We start from the raw sequence: 22,518 nt of genomic DNA, 5'->3' as shown, positions 1-22,518 counted from the left end.
AGACACTGGATCGTAGTTCTGTTTATTTTTTTATTTTCAAATATATTTAATTTGATATAGGTCCTCAAATTAGGATTGAACAGCTACAATTCATTCCACCCTTTTAAATGCTGTATATATGCTGCATGCACGTTGTCGTAATGCACTTATAGGTGTTTTCATTAAATTGTATCATAACAAATTAATATATCACAAATGAAAAGTTGACTATTTATTAATACTCAATAGACATCGATACACATATAACAGTACTTCCATTTAGAGATAAGAACATTGATAACCAATCAAATTCTACAATACATTACAAAGGCCTCTGTATTTCAATTTAAATAAATGTGAAAGAAGAGAATGTGCTTTTTTTTTTAGCAATGTTCACATGTAAACATTAAAACACATTTGCACTTAAGCGTAGGATTGTTATCTTAAAGAGGGATTTAAGCAGTCTGCAGGTGAAAGATCGGCAAAGATTCAGACAGATCAGAAGTAAGACTCATCGATATAAACAAAGTGCTTCACTTTATAAAAGCAGAATTATAAAATTGTCAGAGACAAGAACCAGCCCTCGATATCTTTCTGTATTAATATCCTGTAAACATGGCAGGTAGTGTAAACACATGTTTAACCATTCAGAAAATGTTAAAACTACTGCTTAAGTACAGTTACTTTTCTATAAAGGTAATACAAGTGGTTACTTATTTTGAAAACAGACAATAATCTGTACACATTTTCACAACCAACAAAACAATCTTTTAAAACTGTACTCTTAAAATAGAGCACTGTGCTTGTGATTCGACACCCGTGATGAGCAGAGGAAAATAAATGGTATCACTCATTGACCAAAGGCAACAGAACAGTATATTTAACATACTGTATGATTACTGTGTGAGAAGGCCAGATCATGTTTCTACTGGCCAGGAGATAAAATGTGTATGTGTGTGTATGACTGTATATCACGCTGTCAGTCAGTGCTGAGCTTGGGTACAAGTGGATACTAATCTTAAATGAGACATGACATTTAATAAAGCCATGCACCAGTTACCATATTTGACAATCTGACAACTTAGAGTGGTATCAAACTCTTCATATAATAAAGTGTTAATCATTTTCTAGAAGGCAAAGTAGTATTTATATGTACATTCTATTTATTTGATTAGTAAAGTTATATCTAATTATCTTTAAGCCACTATGTACAGTTATGCATAGTATTTCAGCACAATCTGACACTGCATGTTCAACCTAGTCACTTCTTTGGATCTGTGGATTAAACAGACACACTGCAGGGTTCTCTGTTTCTTTACTGGTCCTGTTATTGATACCTCACTACTATAATGATTCAATGATTTGCTTTCTATAACTGTAGTTGCTCAAACTTATTTATCAACATTTTCTGCTACAAATGTAAATGAATGAGATTGTCTTCTGTGTTCCTGGCCAGATGAGATAATAATGTGTAATTGTCCTTATAAACTTTATATGGTGAAGTGAAAAAATTTCATTTCAGTTGAATAGCCAATTTATTTGGGTTATTCATATCTATCTATTTCATTTTTAAAACCTGAATCACATGTTCTTGTTTCTGTCTGCTATTTGAACTTGTTTACTTTGCTTTAAGGAGTTTAGTGATATTTGACAGGAGACATGTTGTATGAAGTCTATTCTCACAAATACCTGCTGTGAGAATCAGAGCACCGTGTTTTGTGCCATTCAGCCAAACATGAAACTAATATTCTTAAAAGTGAGATGGGTTTTTTTATACACAGTATGTATCTTTGCATTCTTGTTTGTAAACTTAAGAGCATGCAGAGTGATTAAAAACCTCTGGCACTCCAGATTGAATGTCCCTTCTCCACATGCTGGTTAAAGTTGTGTGACTTTCCTTCATCTGTCACACAGCTGGCACAGACCCGCATACGAAGCACAGCTTTTTTTTTCTCTCTCATCAAAGTGTCCACCTCGAGCTGCTTAGCTTTATGCTGATGGCAGTAATGTCAGTTCAGCTCGTTTACAGCAGGAGCACTAATCCACCCCGTCAAAGCCTTGTGCGTTCTCAATGGCGATGTTAAGTTTCTCCCTGAGCTCCTCAAAGGACTCGTATGGAGGCAGGTCCAGTCGATTGAAGCTTTAGGAGGGGAGAGAAAAGGCAATTAGAGAATGAAGTAGAAATCACATCTAGCATTTAAAGGGATAAAGCTGGGGAACTTTCAGAAACAGACTGATGAACCAAGAGTCAAATTTGGTGCAATCTCAGAACCCATCGTCAATCATTGTCTGACGAATAGTGGCGACCTTTGTCTCTGGGAACTTATGCCAACTTTTCAGCAACGACTTTCTTTTTCGTGTCATTTCTTGGTCAATTACATGCCCACAGATAACACCCGTTCAGCTGTTCCAAGTCCCCGTAGGTCTCAGTTCAACAGTAGACACAGACACTTCACTCTGGCTTACTTAAGTTCAGCGGTATGAACCCAAACAAGAAACCTATTTCCTTATAATTCACTTACAATAAGAGGACAAGAAAACAACTTTTAAAATGTTTGTTCATCAGATTTGTGTCTCAAGCTGAAACTTTTGGTCTAAAACAGTATTCTAGCTGAACTTTCAGGATGATATCTATTAATAGAAATAAATAAACTGTTGTCAGATTGTGTTCCACTTGCTTTTGCCCTCCAGACAGACAGTTTTTTCTGCATACACTAAATCCAGTTGAAATCAGTTGGAGGCAAAGTTGGGCTCAGTTTTAGTCTTTGAAGTAATATTAATAATATTAATAATAATACCAACTTTATTTATATAGCACCTGTAAAACAAATGTTTACAAAGTGCTTTGACAAAAAAAGCATGGTTTGAATAACAAAGTTAACCTTTTGACAGACAGGGAGGAGGAATTTTAACAATGCAAAACAGAAAACAATGACCAATAAATCATTGTTCAAGAGGTTTTTCAAAGATAAATAAATAAATACATTTTAAAAAATGGATAAGTAAATAAAATCATTAAAAGGACAATAAAAGATGTTTTCCGAATGAGAGGACGACATCATATCATATCGGAAAAAAATTAGAAAAACTGAAAAGAATAAATTAGGAACATTAGAATAATAAATGAAAAAAATAAACTTAAACAATGAATAAACAAATAAAAAAAATAAAAAAAGATTAGTTGTGTAAAAACTAATAATAATAATAAAATAGAAGTAAAAGCTTTTAAAAGGATGAAGTCCCATAAAAGCAAGTCTGTAAAAAGGGGTTTTAAGAAGAGATTTAAAAGATGTCACTGACTCTGCATGCCTTATCTCTACAACAATCTGGCATCCTACACTTCCCATTATGCCACCAAGCAGCAACTTTTGCATTGACATGGATAGAGAAATAACTGAAATGTTGAAAACTGGCTCTCACTGAACCAAAGAGCTGTTGTTGGTTTTCTGCGCTTTGACTGCATCAAGCCACTAGAGGGCTTCAACCCTCCAGTGGCCATATTATGTTTTCTATTTTTTCTTTATCTTATCATCATTCATTAACAGCCACACCAAACCCAGTGTAAACTAAGGTCAGGACTGCAAAGCACAATTCTAAGTATCATGAGTAAATTAGGGCTGATGTTCATCTCTGAAGTAATAATGCTGGATTATTCATTTGATGTGCTCTTAAGATAAGTGTGCATGCAACTACTATTATTAGAACTTTAATCCTGTGAACACAAGATGGACAATCATTGTTCTAGAGACATTAAAAGCTCTTTACATATTTTGTGGAGGTTCCTTGAAGCCCTGATATTATAATGATACCTCTATTTTCACTGAAAAAATGTCAATGAGTGATACCTTTGACAGTTAAAAGTAAGCAGGATGCCATTATGCATCTGAAAGCGTTACCCACACATGTACAGAACAAGATCAGGGAACAGAAAAGACATACTGCTTTGTTCAAAGGGTTTGTAGAACTGACTAAAGTTTAAATTCCCTTCCAGTAGCTTTAAAAGCGAGCACATACACAAAAAAACAATGACTTATTCCTAAGAGTGTTAGAATATTAATACATTATGGTGCAGTGCTTACCACGTGTGGGCTCGGGGGAGTTTATCACGTGTTCCCCACTGCTCGATGGTGAACAGCTGTGGTCCGTTAGACCCTGGAAAATAACAAACATCAAACATCAGATAAACATGTTCAGCTTGGTGTTTTACTGTCGTTCAGCTACAAGAAACAGAAACAAAATGCCCGAGCCACCTGTGTATTAAACACAAGAGACAGTATTGGGGGGGAAGATTTGATCCAAAGTGGATAATTTCAAATGAAAACAGAAACATCATCAAGCAGGACACTTCACAGAAGGTACTGATAAAAAATGTTGCAGCATCTCACCATAAAGCTCAGCAAAGCCATTCATCGGGACCCTTGAAGTTCCCGTCACAAACTGCAAGAGCCTGATTCGCTTCTCTGCATCCATCAACAGCACCGTCTGTAACAACACAAACACATTCACAAATATAAAACCAGCACAAAGTTATATTAAAGGAGAAAGAACTCTATAAAGGTCCAAAGCTCAGCTTGTCAGCTCCAGGCATGGAAAGATGTCTTACCTTCCAAAACCACTGGATGACGGCATGGTTGGTGCCGTAGCTGTTCTTGTACTTGGTATTTGCCCTCCAGTCATTCACATCCACATCTCCAAGACCACACATGAGCAGCTGTGAAGGACAAGAATGCAGGTGGACAGAGATAGAGTAATTCATGTTTCTGGAATTCATTTTATTCATTCAGCTCATGAGTAAAAAACTCACCTCAAGCTCGTTCTCATCAAAGATCTTAATCACATCTTGAGGTATCAACTCAAAGAATCCCTGAAAACATGTACAGAAGATTACTAGCATGCTTTCTTCATATTGTTAAAACATGTCTCCTATGATACATGAATCATATGAATGCTTACATCTTTGAAAGCAGTCATCTGCTTCTGTATCCTGTTCACAAACCTCCACTGCATCACCAGACTGTCAAACACAAAACCGCACATTAGAATCAACCCATCATTTCATCAGTGAGAGGAGGAGGAGGAGGATTTCTCATTAATGAGTGGCTCCCTTACTGGATGTACTCCTTCTTGTTGTCATTAGTGACAACTATCTCTGCACCGCCTGGCTTCAGTTCATGTTGGTGAGTCTGCACAGGAAGAGTGGGATATATGAATCATGTAATTACACAGAAAGCGGAACTGAAAAAAGTGTTGAGGCAGACAGCACAATGACCAAACCTGTCCGAACAGCTCTTCATCAATGGTGAAACTCAAATCCAGGTCCGTTGGGTCATTCTCCAGAATCCACTTCAAGGAGTTGAAGTATTCACTGTCCTAAAAAACAACAAATAGATACTACTAAATAAACGTCCTCTAACTTTTGAAATGTTTAGTTCAGTATGAGAATATGAATCATGTGACACTCACAACAGACTCCATGTCCTTGAGAGTGATGGGCTTCTGCAGCATCATCTTGTAGAGAGGCCGAATGAAAAAAGCTTTGAGGAACACAAAGACAGTTAGGATCTATTTCAATTAAGGATGACCACAATTAATCCATTATTGATTAATTAATTGTTAAGAAATCACTTGAAACACACATTTTTGTTATCAATTTTCCATCACGTTGAACAAACATCATGTGGTCTCATATTACACTCGGCTATCAGGGAGGTGATTTAAGTTTAAAGCATGTTTCGATGTGAATCAGCTGTTAAAGGTGTTGCGCACAGCGGAGATGCTCAGCTGGCGGCTGCCGCTGAGCGTCAGGTCTCCACGTGCGCTTTTTTTTTTTTTTTACGTTATATTTTTGGCCTTTTTGCCTTTATTATATAGTACAGCTGAACAGTGACAGGAAATGTGGGGAGTAGAGAGTGGGGGAAGACATGCAGGAAATGGTCGACCGGCCGGGAATCGAACCGGCGACCCCTGCGACGAGGGCTGTAGCCTCTGTATGTGGGGCGCTTAGACCGCTAGGCCACCAGCGCCCCGCCACGAGCGCTTTTTAAAGAGGATCAATATGCGACTGCTGCCAACAACGACACGAAGGTTGACAACTTTAAACAGGACATTTCCCCACCTTCAGATGCAAAGCCAACAGTCTGTTGGGAAATTCTGGTACGCTATGTTTGCAGAGCAGCAACATCAGAGCCGTCTGAGCTTTTCTGCAGCTGGACTGATGATGACCCGGTTCAGCTCTTGGCTGACACCTGACCGAATACACATGTTTATTTTTCTCAATAAGAACGAGTAGACAGAAAACTGGACTCTGTGAGACTGAAGTACTTTTCTGTTAGTAGTCTCAGCCTTCACATTATAAGACTATGTCCGCGTAGAATATTTTTATGAGCCTGTTCGTTGATAGTCAGTGTTAAACATGTACCCGTATTCAACACCGTCAGTTATATGCATTTTGTTGCTGTAGAAAATACAATTTAGGGGGAAAAAACATATTTGGCCTTGTTTTTGACGTAAGAATAATAATGTTTTTTTTATTGTTTTAATCGATAATTGATCGTTAACATTTCCAAAAATCGATAATAGAAAATACTTGAAATGTACATCCCTAATTTTAATCTAATCACTTTAAACCTTTCCTTTGCGCTTTTGTAACCAACTTTTAAATTGGGCATTTTTAAAAACACCTGGAAACCATTTACTCAATGTGGTGAAGTGTCAGCTGTTTGGAAGAATTTCACTCTTCCTATGCCAACAAGTTCTACAGCTGTGTGCAAGGGCTCTGGGTTTCCTTTTGCTTTTACAAAGCTAGGGAAGCAGTGTTGATTTTCTCCTTACAGTATGAACCCAAGTCTCTTCTACACAGTGAGGCATTGGGCTTCTAATGCAACACTGGTATTATTATCAAAATATGCAAATGTGTAGAATACAAACACGTAAGCACTCACCATCAAGCAGTTTGCCATGATACACAGCCATGCCTGCCACACGGCCGATAAACTTGAAGTAGGTGAGGTGGTCTTCATTACATAAACCAGAGTTTGGGTTAATCTGGAGTGTGTAGTTGTCCCTGGAAGGCATAATAAAAAAAATAAGGGGGAACATATGAGCTGAACCCTTTAACGGTCGTGACATAACTCATTAGCACAACTGACATAAGTTACTCTGTAATTTCACTGGAAAAACACATCAACATTTAATGCTTATCCCAAATTGGGTGAATACCACTCATGTCTCCTAGCACAGTGTACACAAACACACATATTTATCACACCAAAAATCATACACAGGGGTGTGACTGCCTTTATTGATCATGTGTCTCTGATAAAAAAAAAAAATTGTTATTTGATTAACTCTTTTGTCTTGAGATAATTTGGAAGTCTGTAATCATCTAACAACCATTATGATGTAAAGGAATATTTGTGAAGCTATAAATATGGTAAAATGGTAAATGGACTTGTACTTATATAGCACTTTTCTAGCCTGTCTGACCACTCAAAGCACTTTTACACTACTCGTCACATTCAACCATTCATACCCATTCACTCACTGATGGTAGAGGCTGCTACACTAACATGGGACTTCCACCAGATCCGTGTCCGGTCTGTCTTCGATCCACTGCGGTCCGGCTCTGTGCACTCTCGTCCGTCAACACCCACCGGTTGCATTTTTGGAAAGCAGCACGGAGTGGGACCGCCGGACAGCTGGAGTCATGTGACGTTGGTTTTCCAACGATAACACAGAGTGTTTTATTCTGGACGGATCGGAGACGGACCGGACACGGATCTGGTGGAATTTGGCCTTAAGGGACCATCAGTGTTATCTAATCTTATTCGTTCACATTCACACACCTCTGAACAACAGAGGGAGCAATTCGGGGTTTAGTGTCTTGCTCAAGGACACTTTGGCATGTGACTACTAGAGCTGGGATTGAACCGCCAACCTTCCAATTGATAGACGACCTATTCTACCCACTGAGCCACAGCCGCTCGAAATAGTCGGTGTTTGCACTCACGTTGCAGAATACTCGAACAAGCCGTAGTATGGGTTGAACATCTCCTTCGACATGAGGAAGAACCACTCCCTGGCGACGCCGCCATAGTCCAGTCCTTTTTCTCCTTCAAACTCTACCCAGAGTCGAGCCTTCAGCAGGTCTGCCCTCTTCACCGACAGGATGCGTCTGTACGAATCCTCCAGCACAGCGTTTCGTCTCAGCTTCAACTCAAAGCGGTTTGGGATGTCCGCCTACATACGAGCATATTAGGTTACTTAAGGAGGAAGTGCTTCATCATCTTCAGGTTGAAAAATCACTACACATGTGAAAGCAAGACTAGGAAACTGATAGCAGAGATGAAGGCAACACCAAAACCTCACTCTGTCACATTCTGTATAACACATTGTGTTTTGTAAAAGACTGATCATTGAAAAAAAAATCACAGTTTCTCTACGAGGACACTTACCGGTCTCTTCATCTTCTTTCGGAAGTAGTCGTACTTCTGTTTGTAATCTCTGGAATAAGGCACTGCCTATAAACAACAAAGGTCAGCACTCAGTTACAGCAAATCAATCTTAACCTCATAACCTTCACTGAAGTCTACAAAACCTATTTATAGGGAACATGTAAGCTACAAATACAAGACGGTCTTTAATGCCTCCTGATATCATTTCAATGGAGAATCATCTGTAAAAACAGTCGGTACTTACTGGTCCAGTTATCGCTGAGTTCTGCAATCTGGGATCATCCCATTGTGTGTTCTTGGTGTCTATGATAAATAACAAATAAGAGACCATTTCTTAATACTGGAGTCTATTGATACCAGATGTATTGCATGTATTGAGCAACATACGTACTGTGATCAATATAGAATATCCTCCCGTCACTGTGGACTCTCTCCTCCCAACCAGGCTGGGTAAAAGAACACATCCTCATATCAGTTAAACAGAATTAGGGGATTAAATTATTATGATTATACAATGTATATTAGAACACAGAGTAATCAAGACCCCATGTTCTTTTCACCCCGGGATCTGAAGCCTAAAGTTGATGAATGTGTTTCAATTGATTGGTTACTGATCTTGTGTAACAGATGAACTAACCGGCAGGGGACCGAGATCAGATGGGTCAAGTGAGGCTCTCCTCCTAATGTGGACAGGAATCTTCAGCCTGGGGTCTTCCTGTTCACAGGACAACAAAGAGGGTGTGTTTCAAAAAAAGGAACATCTAACACAGGATATGGTGTTTGAGTCACTAATGGCTCATAAGGATTATATTCTTCAAATATTCTTAAGTCCTAACCACATTAGAAGAAGCTTACTTAGCAATTAAGAGCATTTCTTCTTGTTTCAATAAAAAACTGTGGCTTTTCTTGAAGCCTGCCCTTTGTGGCTTTCAAATACACTGAATGTGTGGAAACCATTTTAATGTGATGTAAATGCTCATGAATCCGCTGCCTTCTCACCCAGGTAGTAGACTTTGTGTTGTGGTTTATAAAAAAGGGTCTTCCATTGGGAGCACTGCGGACCTCCCAGCCAGCTGGCAGGAAGCCAGAATCAAACGTGCTCTCTGGGCTGGGGGTGTGCTGAGGAGACTCCTCAGGGGATGTAGGCTGTGGAGCTGAAGGTGGAGGTGGAGGTGGAGGTGGAGGAGGAGGTGGAGTGGGGCTCTGCGGTACACTTGCAGCATTCTGTGCTGCTTGTGCCTCTGAGGTTCTCTGTTCCAAAACAAAAACAAAAACAATGAGGTGTATGAGTGTGTAACAAAAGACTAATTTTACTTTTACAAACTTCCAATTTTGTGATTAAGAAGTTGGTTTTAACATTAAAATAATAATGGCCTTCAAGAAATCTCAAACATTTTGGGCACCTCTCTGAATCATAGCCCACATGTCCTCCTTCTTGGAAAATTACCAGAAGAGATAAAAGAGAGCAATTCGCACTTATTCTTAGTTTTTAGAGCAGCAATAATGAAACAAATTACAAGACATTGGCTGAAAAATACAGTTTAGTAAAGGCAAAGTGGAAGAACCTTGTAAATGAAATCTATGGAATGGAAAAAATTACAATGAAAATCAGAAATCATCTGTTTGTTTTTAAAAAAAGATGGGAGAAATGGGAGAGATACACAAGAAGCAATGCTTCAAATGATTCACCGGGTATAAGTGAGAAATAAGTTTTATTAAATGCTCCATTTATTTTTCTATCTTTAACCCTGGCTTCTCTCCTCTTTTCAACACTTAATAAACACATGAAATTGTACACAGGTATACACTTTATCTATTTTCAAATATGTATCGACTCGCTGAATTAACTATATGAATTAAGCCCCATTGGATGTCACTCACACTAATGGTAATAAATTCCAATTTTTTACAGGTGTAAGAAGTCAATCAAAATTCAATGTAATTCTGATTTGAATGTAATTTGCAATCTTATTGAAAATCAAATATTATTATTTTACTTTGAATTCATATTATTATTATCCTTTTCATTGGTTTTTGTATATTACTTTATCTATCTGTCTTATTTTTTCTTTTTTCTTCGTTTGACTAACTTTATGTAATAGTCTTGAAAAAAATGCAAATAATAAAAAAAAAAATAAAAATGAAGGTTGGCGGTATACATGCAGATTTGCCCCTCTACTCGAATCAGACAGAAAGCCTGTTTTGTACCTGAAGGAAGGGGCGCGTCCATGAAGTGGTTCTGGTGTTGTGGTTGACAAAGTAGCGTCTGCTTTTATTGTCCCGCTTCTCCTCCCAGCCTGGAGGAAGCCCAGCTGAGGTTGGAAGCAGCTATTGAAAGACATTAAAATGAAAGAAATTGATCAAAACTGAAAACCTAAAGCTCAATGAGTGACACAAAGCAAATCCAGAAAAGATATAATCACCCTCTAATCACTTCCTAACTTCCACAACATTTCAAAATACAAAAAAGAAGCAGTGACCATCAAGGGCGAGATGCCAGTGAGCCTTGAATACTCATACTTTAATGCTGTGGTGCAAGACAGGTTTGGTATATTGCATGGAGGAGTGATTTCAACAGGGAGTGCAACACTCACCACAGGATTAACGGGATGTTCCTCTCCTGTAGAAGTCTGGGAGCTTCTTCTGATACTGGAATGGCTTGAATTACTTGCATGATTCTGCAGCAGGAGGAAGGATGTGAAAGACAATAGTGATCACTTATCCATTAAAGTGAATCTACTTCCCACTCCTCTCACTAAAAGCTTGTGGTTTATAAGCAGTAAATCGGATTTTGAGCCCTTCCTCCTCTTACTACCAGAATCCAAAACCTCATGCTGCACAGAATAATGACTCACTGTCGGGGGGGCGGCAGCTGTGGGCCTTGCAATGTGAACGTTTCTCAGCTCGTCAGCAAAAGCGAGGAACTCCGGCACAGGTGAGCGGGGTGTGGGCGATGTGAGCTGGTTACTGCTGTACAAGGTGGAGTCGTCCTCTGTGATAATTTCCCAACTCTAAAAGATGAGACAGACATTAAAGACACACAGGAGGACTGAGATGATATGAGACACTTGGTTGAAACATACACTGTGAGCCTTTATTTTACGGTAAACATATGACTTAGTTTGTTTGGAGTAAACCCATGTGGATTTCTTTAAGTATTTATGTGAGTGTAACAGCCCTCTGAGGACAAGTCAGAACTCCACTGCACCAACCGCAGCATCGCTCTGAATACAACACAGGATCCCAGAACCTTCAGATTTATCTTCTTTTTTAAACACTTTTAAAAGCTGAGTTTAGAGCTTGTGACAAAGGTGTTGTCACTTGTGGACGGCATATTGTGAGTGCACGCACACACCTGGACACACACGCACACACTTTTTCTCCATGTGATTGTTGTGGTGAGTCCATGCACTATAAAGATCAATTGTTCTTTAAAAAGGGACCCACTACTGGATTTTTTAATTCATGTTCTGGTCACTAACCATGCTGATCTGCTCCTCCACAGCTGCAGTGTTGGAATAGGAGCTGAGGGTGCAGCCTCCTTTTATGGGGGGAGGGGAGAGTGAGCCCAGGTGTGGTAATGATGGAAGGAACCATGTGGAGCATAGTTAGGGGTTTATTCTCTTTTACCCTTAAAAGCCTCTGTCCACCATGTCTTTCGCGAGTCTGACACGGGACTTCCAACAGATCCGTGTCAGGTCTGTCTCCGATCCGCTGCAGTCCAGCTCCGTACTCTCTCGTCCGTCAACACCCACCGATTGCGTTTTCGGAATGCAGCACGGAGCAGGACCGCCGGACAGCTGGAGTCATGTGACCGAGGTTTTCCCACAGCAATCACTGAATCAAGGATTCTCCTCCTCCTCTCCTCATCCATATTGTCTTTATCAGCCTCTGAAAACCTCTGACTTGTTGACTCCAGGCCTGCCTCTGCTCTAAATAACATTTTGTTGTCATAGTTAAGTTAAAAACGATCTAACAATAACACGGAGTGTTTTATTCTGAAAATTAACCAGGTTTTTATTTTGTTTTGCTGCCTGACTTCCTGTTCCGCTCCATCTGCTCTGTGCTGAATTGATGCGTCGTGCTCCAGCATCCGGCAAAAATAGAAGTCTTGCGTATCTGATCCGTTGCGTTCCGACCTGCCGGATCAGAGACGCAGCTGGAAAGCAACGGAGCGGATCCTGTGGGAGTTAACACACTGACTAGAATAGAAACCAGATTGGGTGCCGTGACAGATCGGAGACAGACTGGACACGGATCTGGTGGAATTTTGCCTGAAGAGTAGCTCTCAATGAGTAAGGTTGATTTAACGCTGGAATTTTGTGTTAATTCATTTTTCTTTTGTTTGTTCCAGAGATTTTGGTTTTCACTTGTTTTTGCAAATAAAAACACATTCAACGATTTTGTGACTCAAGCCATCACGTTTTTGCTTGTTTATGGACCTTATATAACAGTGCTGCTTCTTCTTAAACCTCCATTAGCTGATTTAAGTCCCATTAAAGACAGTGGAAGCAGGTGGTAAATATAACTTAAAAATCATCACTTCTTAAATTGCGGTGTCAATTAATAATAATAATAATTCATTTTATTTATAGGCGCCTTTCTGGACACCTAAGGTCACCTTACAACATAGCAATAATAAAAGCAACACTCAACAATAAATAAATACATTAGGATAAAGAATACAATACTAGAAAAATACAAGGGGGAGGGGAAGTCATTCCAGTTCCAAAGAGACGGATTAGAGTGCATATGCTTGGCGGAAAAGGTGAGTTTTAGGCGGGATTTGAAGGTGGTGGGAGAGGTGGAATTTTGTACGTCCAGGGGGAGAGAGTTCCAGTTGATCTTGTTTCTGTCCACCTGATGAAATATCCTACTCTTTAGCTGTAGCCTCTGAGACACAAATCTGTCTCTTTAGCAACTAAACACTCAACAACACTGAGAACAACAGACACTACTTGCTGAGCAGGTAGTGTGTCTGTTGGGCTTTCAGAGTTCTTGTTGTTTTTTAACATAAAACAGCTGCCTGCTGAAACTCAAAATGAGTCAATGAGCATCTGGAGAGTAAACCAAAGCAATGAGCCAGAACAACAAACTTTTTGCACCGAGAAATTACACGGTAAGGTAAGTGCTTGTTGTCACTTGCAACAAAAGCATCAAATCTGTCTGTTGTGCTTTTTTTGACAGACAATCTGTGCTTTTACCTCCAGGCATTTGTTTTAGAGCCCAAGCCAACAGCAACATGCTGGTTGACACTCCTAAAACTTGCATTGACCAGGTGACACACCCTTCCTCTTGCCTCTCTCAGAGCAGGTAAGTTGCTGGATGCAGCACAACTATCCGGGAACCTTTTTTCACCAGGAAGGTGCAGCCATGATTTCTTGTGCTTTACAAAGTTAACGATTTAAAAGACAACCAGAAAGCAACAAATGCTACTCCCTCTTTTATTTCATTCTCTAGCTTGCTCGACTCAGTATTCCTCCCCCCTCGCCTGTTGAGGGAAGGAGAGGCTAACTAGCCAAGTATGACTGAAATGTCCACCATGTGACAAATCCTATGGATTCTTGACATGCTGAAATCTAAAGCTGTTCTGTCTTGATCTCTGTTTTTTGAAAGTAAAAACAAAAATCTTAGAGCATTTTGATGATCCCCATCTGTTCTCTGTTAAAGCTGGGGTTGGTAATCAGATTTAGATACACTTTTTGTTATACTGGTTAAAATGATCTTTATGTCCTGATGGCAATCAATACATAATGTGTTCTTAAAAACAGCTCCCTTGGAGGAGCTCCAAGGGAGGAGGGGAGGGTTTAGACGGAGACCTGAGCAAATGCTACATTCAAATTCATGCTAGTTTTCAAAACTCCAGCTTTAACACAGTACACAGAAACCTCTGAACAGAACACAGTGAAGTAAGACCAGTGTGGCACAGTAGAGGGTAAATGCAAATACAAATGCAAATAGTTTGTAAAAAGTTAAAATTACCTCAGGAGACTCTCGAGCGCTGTTCTCATCGTGATCTGAGATCTGTCTGCGTGTAATAAAAGCATGCTCCTCGATATTATTGTTGGGTCTTCTTTGCACTCCAACATCACTGTCCCTGTTAAAAACATGCACACGAACACACGGACACACGGACACACGGACACACACACACACACACACACACACACACACACACACACACACACACACACACACACACACACACACACACACACACACACACACACACACACACACACACACACACACACACACACACACACACACAAACACACACATATACAGTCTATCAGTACTGTGCCAACAATGAAAGGGATGTACATTTTGCTCAGGAGAGAAGAGCATTCTTACTGCATTGTGGGTCGTTGCCACTGTGTGGTCCTGGTCTCATGATTGACAAAGTACGTCCTCCCCAGATTGTCCTGCCGCTCCTCCCAGCCAGTGGGGAGAGCAGGCAGAAGCTGGCTCTGTCGTGGACCTGACATGTCCTGGCCTTCCAGAAACTCCCAACCAGGCTGCACAACATAAATCAAAGAGTTCAAGCAGACACACGAGCAGAATGGAGACAGTATCCTGATGCCAGCTGTTCAATGACACACACGGAGGAAGTATGTGTGGAAGCATTCGGAGGGAGATCTCAGACTTTAGTTGATTAGGAAAAAAAGAGTCATAAACGTGTTGAATGATACTCTCAGAAAGTAGCACACTTCCTCAATAATAGTATGCACAAAGGATTACTAGAGCAAACTAAACAAAGGAGATTTGAGTTATTCAAAATTCATTAGCAATATTGTTTTTTTAAGTCAAACTTACACCGATGTCTTCAGTCTGATCCACCGGCTCCTCCTCAGAACCTGGAGTTTTTGGCAGGTAGGTCATCTTGAGACGCAGGTGACCTTTGACTCTGGACTTGTGGCTGCAGGATTAATAAGAGTTGTTTAAAGAAGGCATAAATAAATAACAGTAATTCAATAGTAACACATCTAATAACAATAACCATGTCTCACTAAGAAATGAATATAAATTATTCATTTAGTTAAGAATGATCTGAGGCCTATCATTTCTCCTGACAATTAAACACATAAGAAAATGGAATGTATAAATCAGGGAAACATAAGATTCAATAAACATGAAATCATGCCAACCTTCGGGGGTGAAGCAGAAAATCCTTGAATGTGTATGGCCTTTCTGTGTTAGGATTTTCTGTCTAAGAAAACAATAGAAAGAAAATCTTCAGGTCTACAAACACGCCTCACAGCCACAGTGAAGAAACCTCAGCAGTATCATAACATAGTACATTAAGGATACATTCACATGAGATGATGGTGACAGTGAACCATGAGGGCTGATTTGTGGGTGTTGTATTTGTAATGAAACAAAGCAGGAACGAAACATAAACATGACGGACTGTGTTTCCAAAACTGCAGACAATGATGTGGAACAGACATTAGAATAAGGGCACATGTGTTTATCTTTACATGGGAGCATGGGTGAGATTGAGGCGGTGAGCTTGTAAATGTTACAGAACAAACAAAATACAGTCAACTCACATGAACTTCAGCAAGTCAAAGGTGTCCATATACGAAGAACAAACATCGCATGCTACTGAGGACTCACCGGTATCTGGTTTAAGGGGACGTCCACCTGTCCCAGAAAGTCATCACGTGTCTGACAGAGAGAGAGAGAGGGAGAGAGAAGGAGAGGGAGAGGGAGGGGGGTGTCACATACAGAAGTCAAGATCATGTTAATATTATCTCCTCCTAAACATACAGACATGTGCACAGACACATGCACACAGAGGACTGGCCTAGACATGTTTCTTACTTAGCCATCTGGTGAATTAATAACCTCTATGATGGCCCCACAGGGGTGAACAGAGTGTACGTATTTCAGACCTATTCATCTCAAATCATACCTTTATCAAAGCCTTCTTGTGAAACCAACATTTATTTCTTCAAAAGCAAGTTTCTTTAGATAATAAGATAATCTGTGATTTAGAACATATGATCCTCAGCACAAATATTCCAACTTGAAATAATGAAAGTCATTGTTGTGGACTTAAAGACTTTACATGCCTGCAATGAGCGGCTACTGGTGTGACTGCTTGAGAAACTGGAATGTAAGCATTTTGTCAGATACCATGTGTTAGCTCTGAACAGTTCACACTTTTACATGCGTTTATCTCAGTCATTACCGTGTCAGAGGCGGAGGCACTGAATGCAAACATACACTGCACAGTGGGAGTCAGCTTTGTGACCAAATTAACACCCGCTGCAGGTCAAACTGCCAAAACGAGGTATAGAGTGTTTACATGAACAAATATAGATGAAGGCCTCCTCCGTCCTGTCCTTGTGCTTCAAATAGTGAAGCCAAGAAAATCATTTAAGTCCAGGTTTAAAGAAAGGCAACATCTGCCCCAGCAATGACAACGATCAACATGTTGTAAAAGTCGCATAAACATCGTCCAATTGTTCATCCGATATGTTTTATTGTTGCCAAGACATGTTTAACTTGTTCTTGGTTTCAAATGAACTTTGTGTACATCATAAACAATACGTTGATCTCAGAGTTAACAATTACTCAATGTCACAGCCAACTGTGAGTCACTGGAAGAAACTGATGGCTTAAAAGGAAATTCAGATTGCTCAGAAAGTGTCAGATTTCTGCTGTAGCTAAGATTTTCTCAATTATTTTTCTCAATTCAATGTTAATTGTACTATTATTAACCCATACAATCAGAAAAATAATGTCTGTGAGACATCATTTCATTAGTTTTTTTGTTTAAAAAATAAGCTAAAGTTGTCCTGACCTGGCAGGTATTTTGCTCAATAAACAATTAGACAATAAATAAATAAATGAGAAATTCGATAAATAGTGTGCTTTTAACTAAAATAAGCCCTAATATGTCAATTATAATTGCTAACATTGGTTCCCTGAATGTTTATATCACTCAACAGATCCTGTGACCCGCTACGTGTGGTTTCAGAGCATTTTGAGAAAGAACTTTAAGCTGTGATTTAATGACAGCGATGTCTCCTCCTGAGTAGAGAGGAGGAATCATTACTCAGAGCTGTTATTGATATTTAAATTATTTTATACACCGCACTACAGCAAATTCAGATTTAGTTTACTTTCAGGTAAAATGTCCTTTAAATCAGTAATTGCACACATGTAACTCATGTACTGTTTCACCTTTATTGCTTTGTGTTCAACAGCTCGTGTAAATAAGGAGAAAATAAAGTGTTTTAAGATAGGGGGACAAAAGCTCAGCAGAGTGAGACACTGGACTTAATGTCAAGTTGAATCACTTTAAAAAAAAAAAAAAAATCTAAGTTACATTTTTTAGGCTCTTTGCCTCTTTTTTCGATAGGTCAGCCAAAGAGAGACAGGAAACGTGGGGAGCAGAGAGCGGGGGAAGACGTGCAGGATATGGTTGCGGGTGGGAATCGAACCGACGACCCCCACAATGAGGGCCGTAGCCTCTGTATTTGGGGCGCTTAGATCGCTAGGCCACTAGCATCCCTGAAATACATTTCTAAACTTCTCTTTCCAACACTCAAGATAAGGGGTTTATCATTAATGGTTCAGATTTACTTTGGTTGTCAGTAAATAAAAGAATCATCCTGTTTGATTTTAATCCAATAATTTATAAGCCATTACCTCTTCACATCAGAATCCTCACTTATCAGCACAGACAAAACTAACACACAACTGAGCCCTCAGTCAAATTAAACACAGCTCAGTATTTAATAAACAGTAATGCATTAAAGACTACAGGCTGATATTAATCACTGTCCCTGGTGATTTGAAGTGAAGTAGGTCATTTCTAAATTAGTAAACAAACTGGTTTTAGTCATTTTCCTGGCAAACTTCCGAGATGTCGGGTGAGTCGAGGCCAAGCTTGACAAATAGTTAGTGAATGCTTTGGACACATCATTAGCTTGTCCATGATACCAAGTCAACCATAGATAAATGTACATTCAGAGCATCCCCAAAGGTTCATGTGACACGAAGAGATACAACTCTGTTTAGCGTGTGGCATTAAGCAGTGCTGACCACATACTGCTTAAGGTTGAGGCAATCAGGAACCCACATCTGTTTTGTATCTGTGGAGCAAGTTCAGTGATATCCATCATAGCTTGGCAACGACAAAATACTTTTAACAGGTGGACCGCAGCTTGTGAAACCCAAACTTCCAAAGAGACACACAGATTCGGTTATCGGAGCAGGCCAAAAGGGACTGATGATGAGCCAACCCGTTTAAGAATTTACAAACATTTTACAAGTCTACTTATTTACTTTGTTTATAAGTCATTTGGCATATATGTCTGGGAATTGTATGCCTTTTATGACATGTAATTTGTGTATAGTATAATCTGTATACACACTCTATTAGTTTATGGACAGTGTCAAGTGCCTTAATGTACATTTTCTCTTCTATTTTTTTTTTTAACTTCCTGATGTATTGATCATATTTTTTATGTTTCTTTAAAAATCAGATATCACTTTCCTAACCTGTCTAAGTTGATCTTCTGTAAACAATGTGTTAAAATTCAAAGAAACTAAATAATTTACAAAAGACTGCATAAAAGAAATTCAGATGGGCTTTGTGGATTAATGAGACTACCTGAACTGCAGGTATAAAGCTTAAATATCATGACAAAATTAAGCCCTGAAAAAGGCAATAACAACAACTCTCATTTATATTGTCAGTATTTATTTAACTCTTTAAGAAGACAGTGGCTAAAGTCTTCCTGGATGCTGGCTCTGTTAACAGTTAAGGCCTAAAGATAAGCTCTGCATTGGTTGGACTGTTTTTATGTTGTGTGTATGGTTTCTCTGCACCACATACTGTATTACCACATATGATGGAATCCAACTTTAACAAGAGGACAAAACCACCAACACTGAGGCAGCTGCACAAAAATATCACGTGCATCTTTGTGGGCTACACAAAAATCCGACCTATTGCACAACTACTTAAATAATGCCTTCACTAAGTCAGAACTGAGCAGAGGGATTCCTGATTCATGTTTTGACCTAACTTGTGTAATGAGGTCATTCATGGTTGGTCATTAACTATGGGGTTGAGGCATGTGGGGTTATGAAGGCGCTGCAGATAAGAAAGACAGCCTTGCAGTGGTTTAGTGTGGGATTTTTGCAAACTCTACAATGGGCTGCATCAAAATAAATGCATTTAACTAAACTTTTTATGGCAATTCTTAAAAATCTAGTGAAATAAATTTTGTCTGCAAAAAAAAAGGCTATAAAATCTAACCCCTGTAAAAATGTAGGTATAGGTACATATTGATTTTCTAAAATAAAGAATTTGGAATTAATAATTTATCTTAGTTTTTTGTAGGTTATTTAATATTGTTCCTGCAGTGTTTGAAAGCATGAGGTGACCGTTTTTACCACTGCTCATTTATGAGTACAAAGGTCTTCATCCACTGAGTCAATAAAATACCAACCAATACTGTATTCACACAAAAACATACGTCAGTTTCTTCTACAGAGAGAGATTCAAAAGATGGGTTTATGATTTTTGTACCAGTCTGACATGTTTCCTAACAGTTAGCGTGAAGACATATTCCTGACAGATATGTAACCTCGCAGAGTGTTGTTAACACATGTTGTGGCTCTGTTATGGTTGCATGTTCAGAATGTAAACAAGGGGTGTTATACTATATGCTTACTTGTTTGAAAAACATGTGTGATGTGACTCTGGACTAAACGTCACCATCGATCACTATGAACATCACAGCTTGAGTGAAATGTATCAAGTGGAAGCTGAAGCCTCAGAGGCAGTAAGAAAGTAAAAGCTAGATTCAAAAAAAGAACATGGACTGAAGGTGTTTGAAGTAAGTGGGCTGGTTAATTACTGAAGGAGACCTTCTTACTTGACAAGCTGCTAAATGCAGGGGGGGGCTGACACCTGATACTTCATAAACACTGCATAGCAGGGGGACCCATAGGGAAGGGACACACCACCCTTTACTGGGAAAGGCTCACTCTCCAGTCCTGCCTACATTACATACCCCCACCACACAGACACACACACACCATGTCCACAGATGGCTGGCATGACTGTGCACCGCTCTAGTATCATGCTGTTAAATTTGAATCCACGGGACTGGGCAGTGCTACAGACCACCAGACTATCTGGAGTCAGGGGGAATATTTCAGAGGAACTTTATTTATATCAGCAAGGGGCACTGCTTTTCCCACCACTAAAATTAGCCCGGGTAAATACTTATGCCGATTTCTCATAGTGCTAACAGAATCATAAAAATGGGGGCACTATTCTAAATTTCAGCATGTCTTCACACATACCAACAGTCAAGCAGGCCAAAAGTTGTGAAATGGGCAACTTTAGCTTAACGTTCTCGCCTTTCTTGGAAACCAATATGCAAATGGATTTACTGTAATGTAACGCAATACCTCTGAATGTTTGTCCACATTGGGCTTGTTAATTGCATGACTTAGCTGTAGCAATCCTCTCAGTTACTGAATTTCGCTCTAGCTTGTGGTAAGTCTAATGACTGACTACACAAAGTTTTAAGGGCTTTGAAAGCCAAGAGCAGTGAGGCTGAACAGCTTCATTACAGAACTTGTCTTCCATATCAAATTATGGACTTTAAATCAAACAGCAAACTCTCCCCAAGCATCAAATAGATAAAGGAGCAAAGCCAACATGTATGTGTTTGGTGTATTATTCATGACTGTCCAACCAAGAAAACTGAAGTCAAAGTAGCGTCACCGGAGAAGTGGATTCAGTGAGGAATCCACTTGAACAAGTTTAACCACATTACAGGAAACTAGAGAAGGCTCCTTCAAAAGGGAGTTATGACACTAAAGGACTCTTAAGGCAAAGGGAGTTATGACACTAAAGGACTCTTAAGGCAAAGATTATTCAACACCAGTTTGCCTCTTAAGCCATTGTGAAGTTTATGAAGATGGTAATTCAAAACTCACCTTGTGTTTTTGATTCGGACTCTGTGGTATATTATCCTCGTCTTGGCTTGTGTTTACATCCGTTACGGAGCTAGGCAACTTAGCTGGGCAGCAAGGAGACAAATGAATGTGCACATGCGGGGAGCAAGGGCTACTGAGTTTGGGATTTGAAACATGACATGAAATTCCAGTGTTAGCGTAGGGAACTTCCAGGGAAAAGCTCCTTTGAATGGCGCGATGAAAGTGGTTTTCCTCTGGCCTTTCCTGGCCTTTTCCTGATAAGGAAACCTTCGGATTTTTCTCACTTGGTCTAGTTGAGGAAAACAAACACGCAGAAGTACTGCGATACAGTTTTTTGCAAGGGTCCGGTTCACCCTCAGGATGTGCGGCTAGGTGAGGCTCCTCAGGATATCCTACATTAACTGTAGCCGTAGTTGTAGCTCCGTTCCCGAGTATCATTGGTCTATGGTGGGCAAAGTGCAGCAGTACGCTGCTTGAGTGCCGGTTTGATCTGTCTAGAGTTGATGACAGTTCCATCATTTTACTCCTGTCTTCCATTCTGCATTTTGGTTCGTCCTTTAAAGGAATATTAAATTGCACCATGTGTTTGGTATCCCTGAACTCAGCTGAACAGCTTCCTTTTGGAAGACGGTGGCCACTTACTGCCGTGGTCGTGGACCCTTTGAAAGTCACTTCCTCATCATCTTGTGAGCATGGCTGAAATGTCTGAAAAGATGACTGATGAGAGCCCTTTGGTGGTGGGAGAGCAGGGAGAGCCACTGGACTGACTGGAGATGCAGGTGGAGTGCTGCAAGGACTCTTTGGGAATATAACCAAGGAAGAGCACCGTCTCAGTGGGACCTTTGATTTGCAGCAGTGTAGACATCTCTCCTGGGTGGTCCTGTGTTTTTCTGGAGCCTCTGGTTCAAAGATGCTGCTACTGCTACAATACCCAGGATCGCTGGCCATGCTGCTGCTGCAAGAGCCTCCTTCAGAGCCACTACCTGCTCCTCCTTCACTGCCTCCCGGGTCTCCATCCTCTATACTGCCATCCACCTCTCCATTTGGCTTTCCACAGGGCTGCAGCGAGATCTGCAGAATGCTCTTCCTGTTACATGCTCCAGTATTA

General features: G+C 39.9%; 1 protein-coding gene across 1 annotated transcript in view; it reads right to left on the bottom strand.

The window, feature by feature from the left end:
- Window positions 1–5: 5 nt before the first annotated feature.
- nedd4a (NEDD4 E3 ubiquitin protein ligase a) overlaps window positions 6–22,518 on the bottom strand; it is a 37,498-nt gene continuing 14,985 nt past the window's right edge. The window contains exons 6-29 of the mRNA XM_034680159.1: window positions 16,053–16,103; window positions 15,581–15,642; window positions 15,249–15,351; window positions 14,787–14,950; window positions 14,415–14,529; window positions 11,288–11,443; window positions 11,027–11,110; window positions 10,641–10,760; window positions 9,432–9,683; window positions 9,070–9,147; window positions 8,824–8,878; window positions 8,677–8,735; window positions 8,433–8,498; window positions 7,988–8,217; window positions 6,921–7,042; window positions 5,443–5,513; window positions 5,254–5,349; window positions 5,089–5,162; window positions 4,933–4,993; window positions 4,784–4,843; window positions 4,583–4,690; window positions 4,365–4,461; window positions 4,059–4,131; window positions 6–2,119 (exon numbers count right to left, since the gene is read on the bottom strand). Coding sequence (XP_034536050.1) covers window positions 2,017–2,119; window positions 4,059–4,131; window positions 4,365–4,461; window positions 4,583–4,690; window positions 4,784–4,843; window positions 4,933–4,993; window positions 5,089–5,162; window positions 5,254–5,349; window positions 5,443–5,513; window positions 6,921–7,042; window positions 7,988–8,217; window positions 8,433–8,498; window positions 8,677–8,735; window positions 8,824–8,878; window positions 9,070–9,147; window positions 9,432–9,683; window positions 10,641–10,760; window positions 11,027–11,110; window positions 11,288–11,443; window positions 14,415–14,529; window positions 14,787–14,950; window positions 15,249–15,351; window positions 15,581–15,642; window positions 16,053–16,103 — 2,460 coding nt within the window. The 3' untranslated portion in view covers window positions 6–2,016. The remainder of the gene's footprint in view (window positions 2,120–4,058; window positions 4,132–4,364; window positions 4,462–4,582; window positions 4,691–4,783; window positions 4,844–4,932; window positions 4,994–5,088; window positions 5,163–5,253; window positions 5,350–5,442; window positions 5,514–6,920; window positions 7,043–7,987; window positions 8,218–8,432; window positions 8,499–8,676; window positions 8,736–8,823; window positions 8,879–9,069; window positions 9,148–9,431; window positions 9,684–10,640; window positions 10,761–11,026; window positions 11,111–11,287; window positions 11,444–14,414; window positions 14,530–14,786; window positions 14,951–15,248; window positions 15,352–15,580; window positions 15,643–16,052; window positions 16,104–22,518) is intronic.

This window comes from Notolabrus celidotus, chromosome 3 (genome assembly GCF_009762535.1).
Source record: "Notolabrus celidotus isolate fNotCel1 chromosome 3, fNotCel1.pri, whole genome shotgun sequence".
NCBI lineage: Eukaryota > Metazoa > Chordata > Actinopteri > Labriformes > Labridae > Notolabrus > Notolabrus celidotus.
This window is presented reverse-complemented; position numbering and strand designations above follow the sequence as displayed.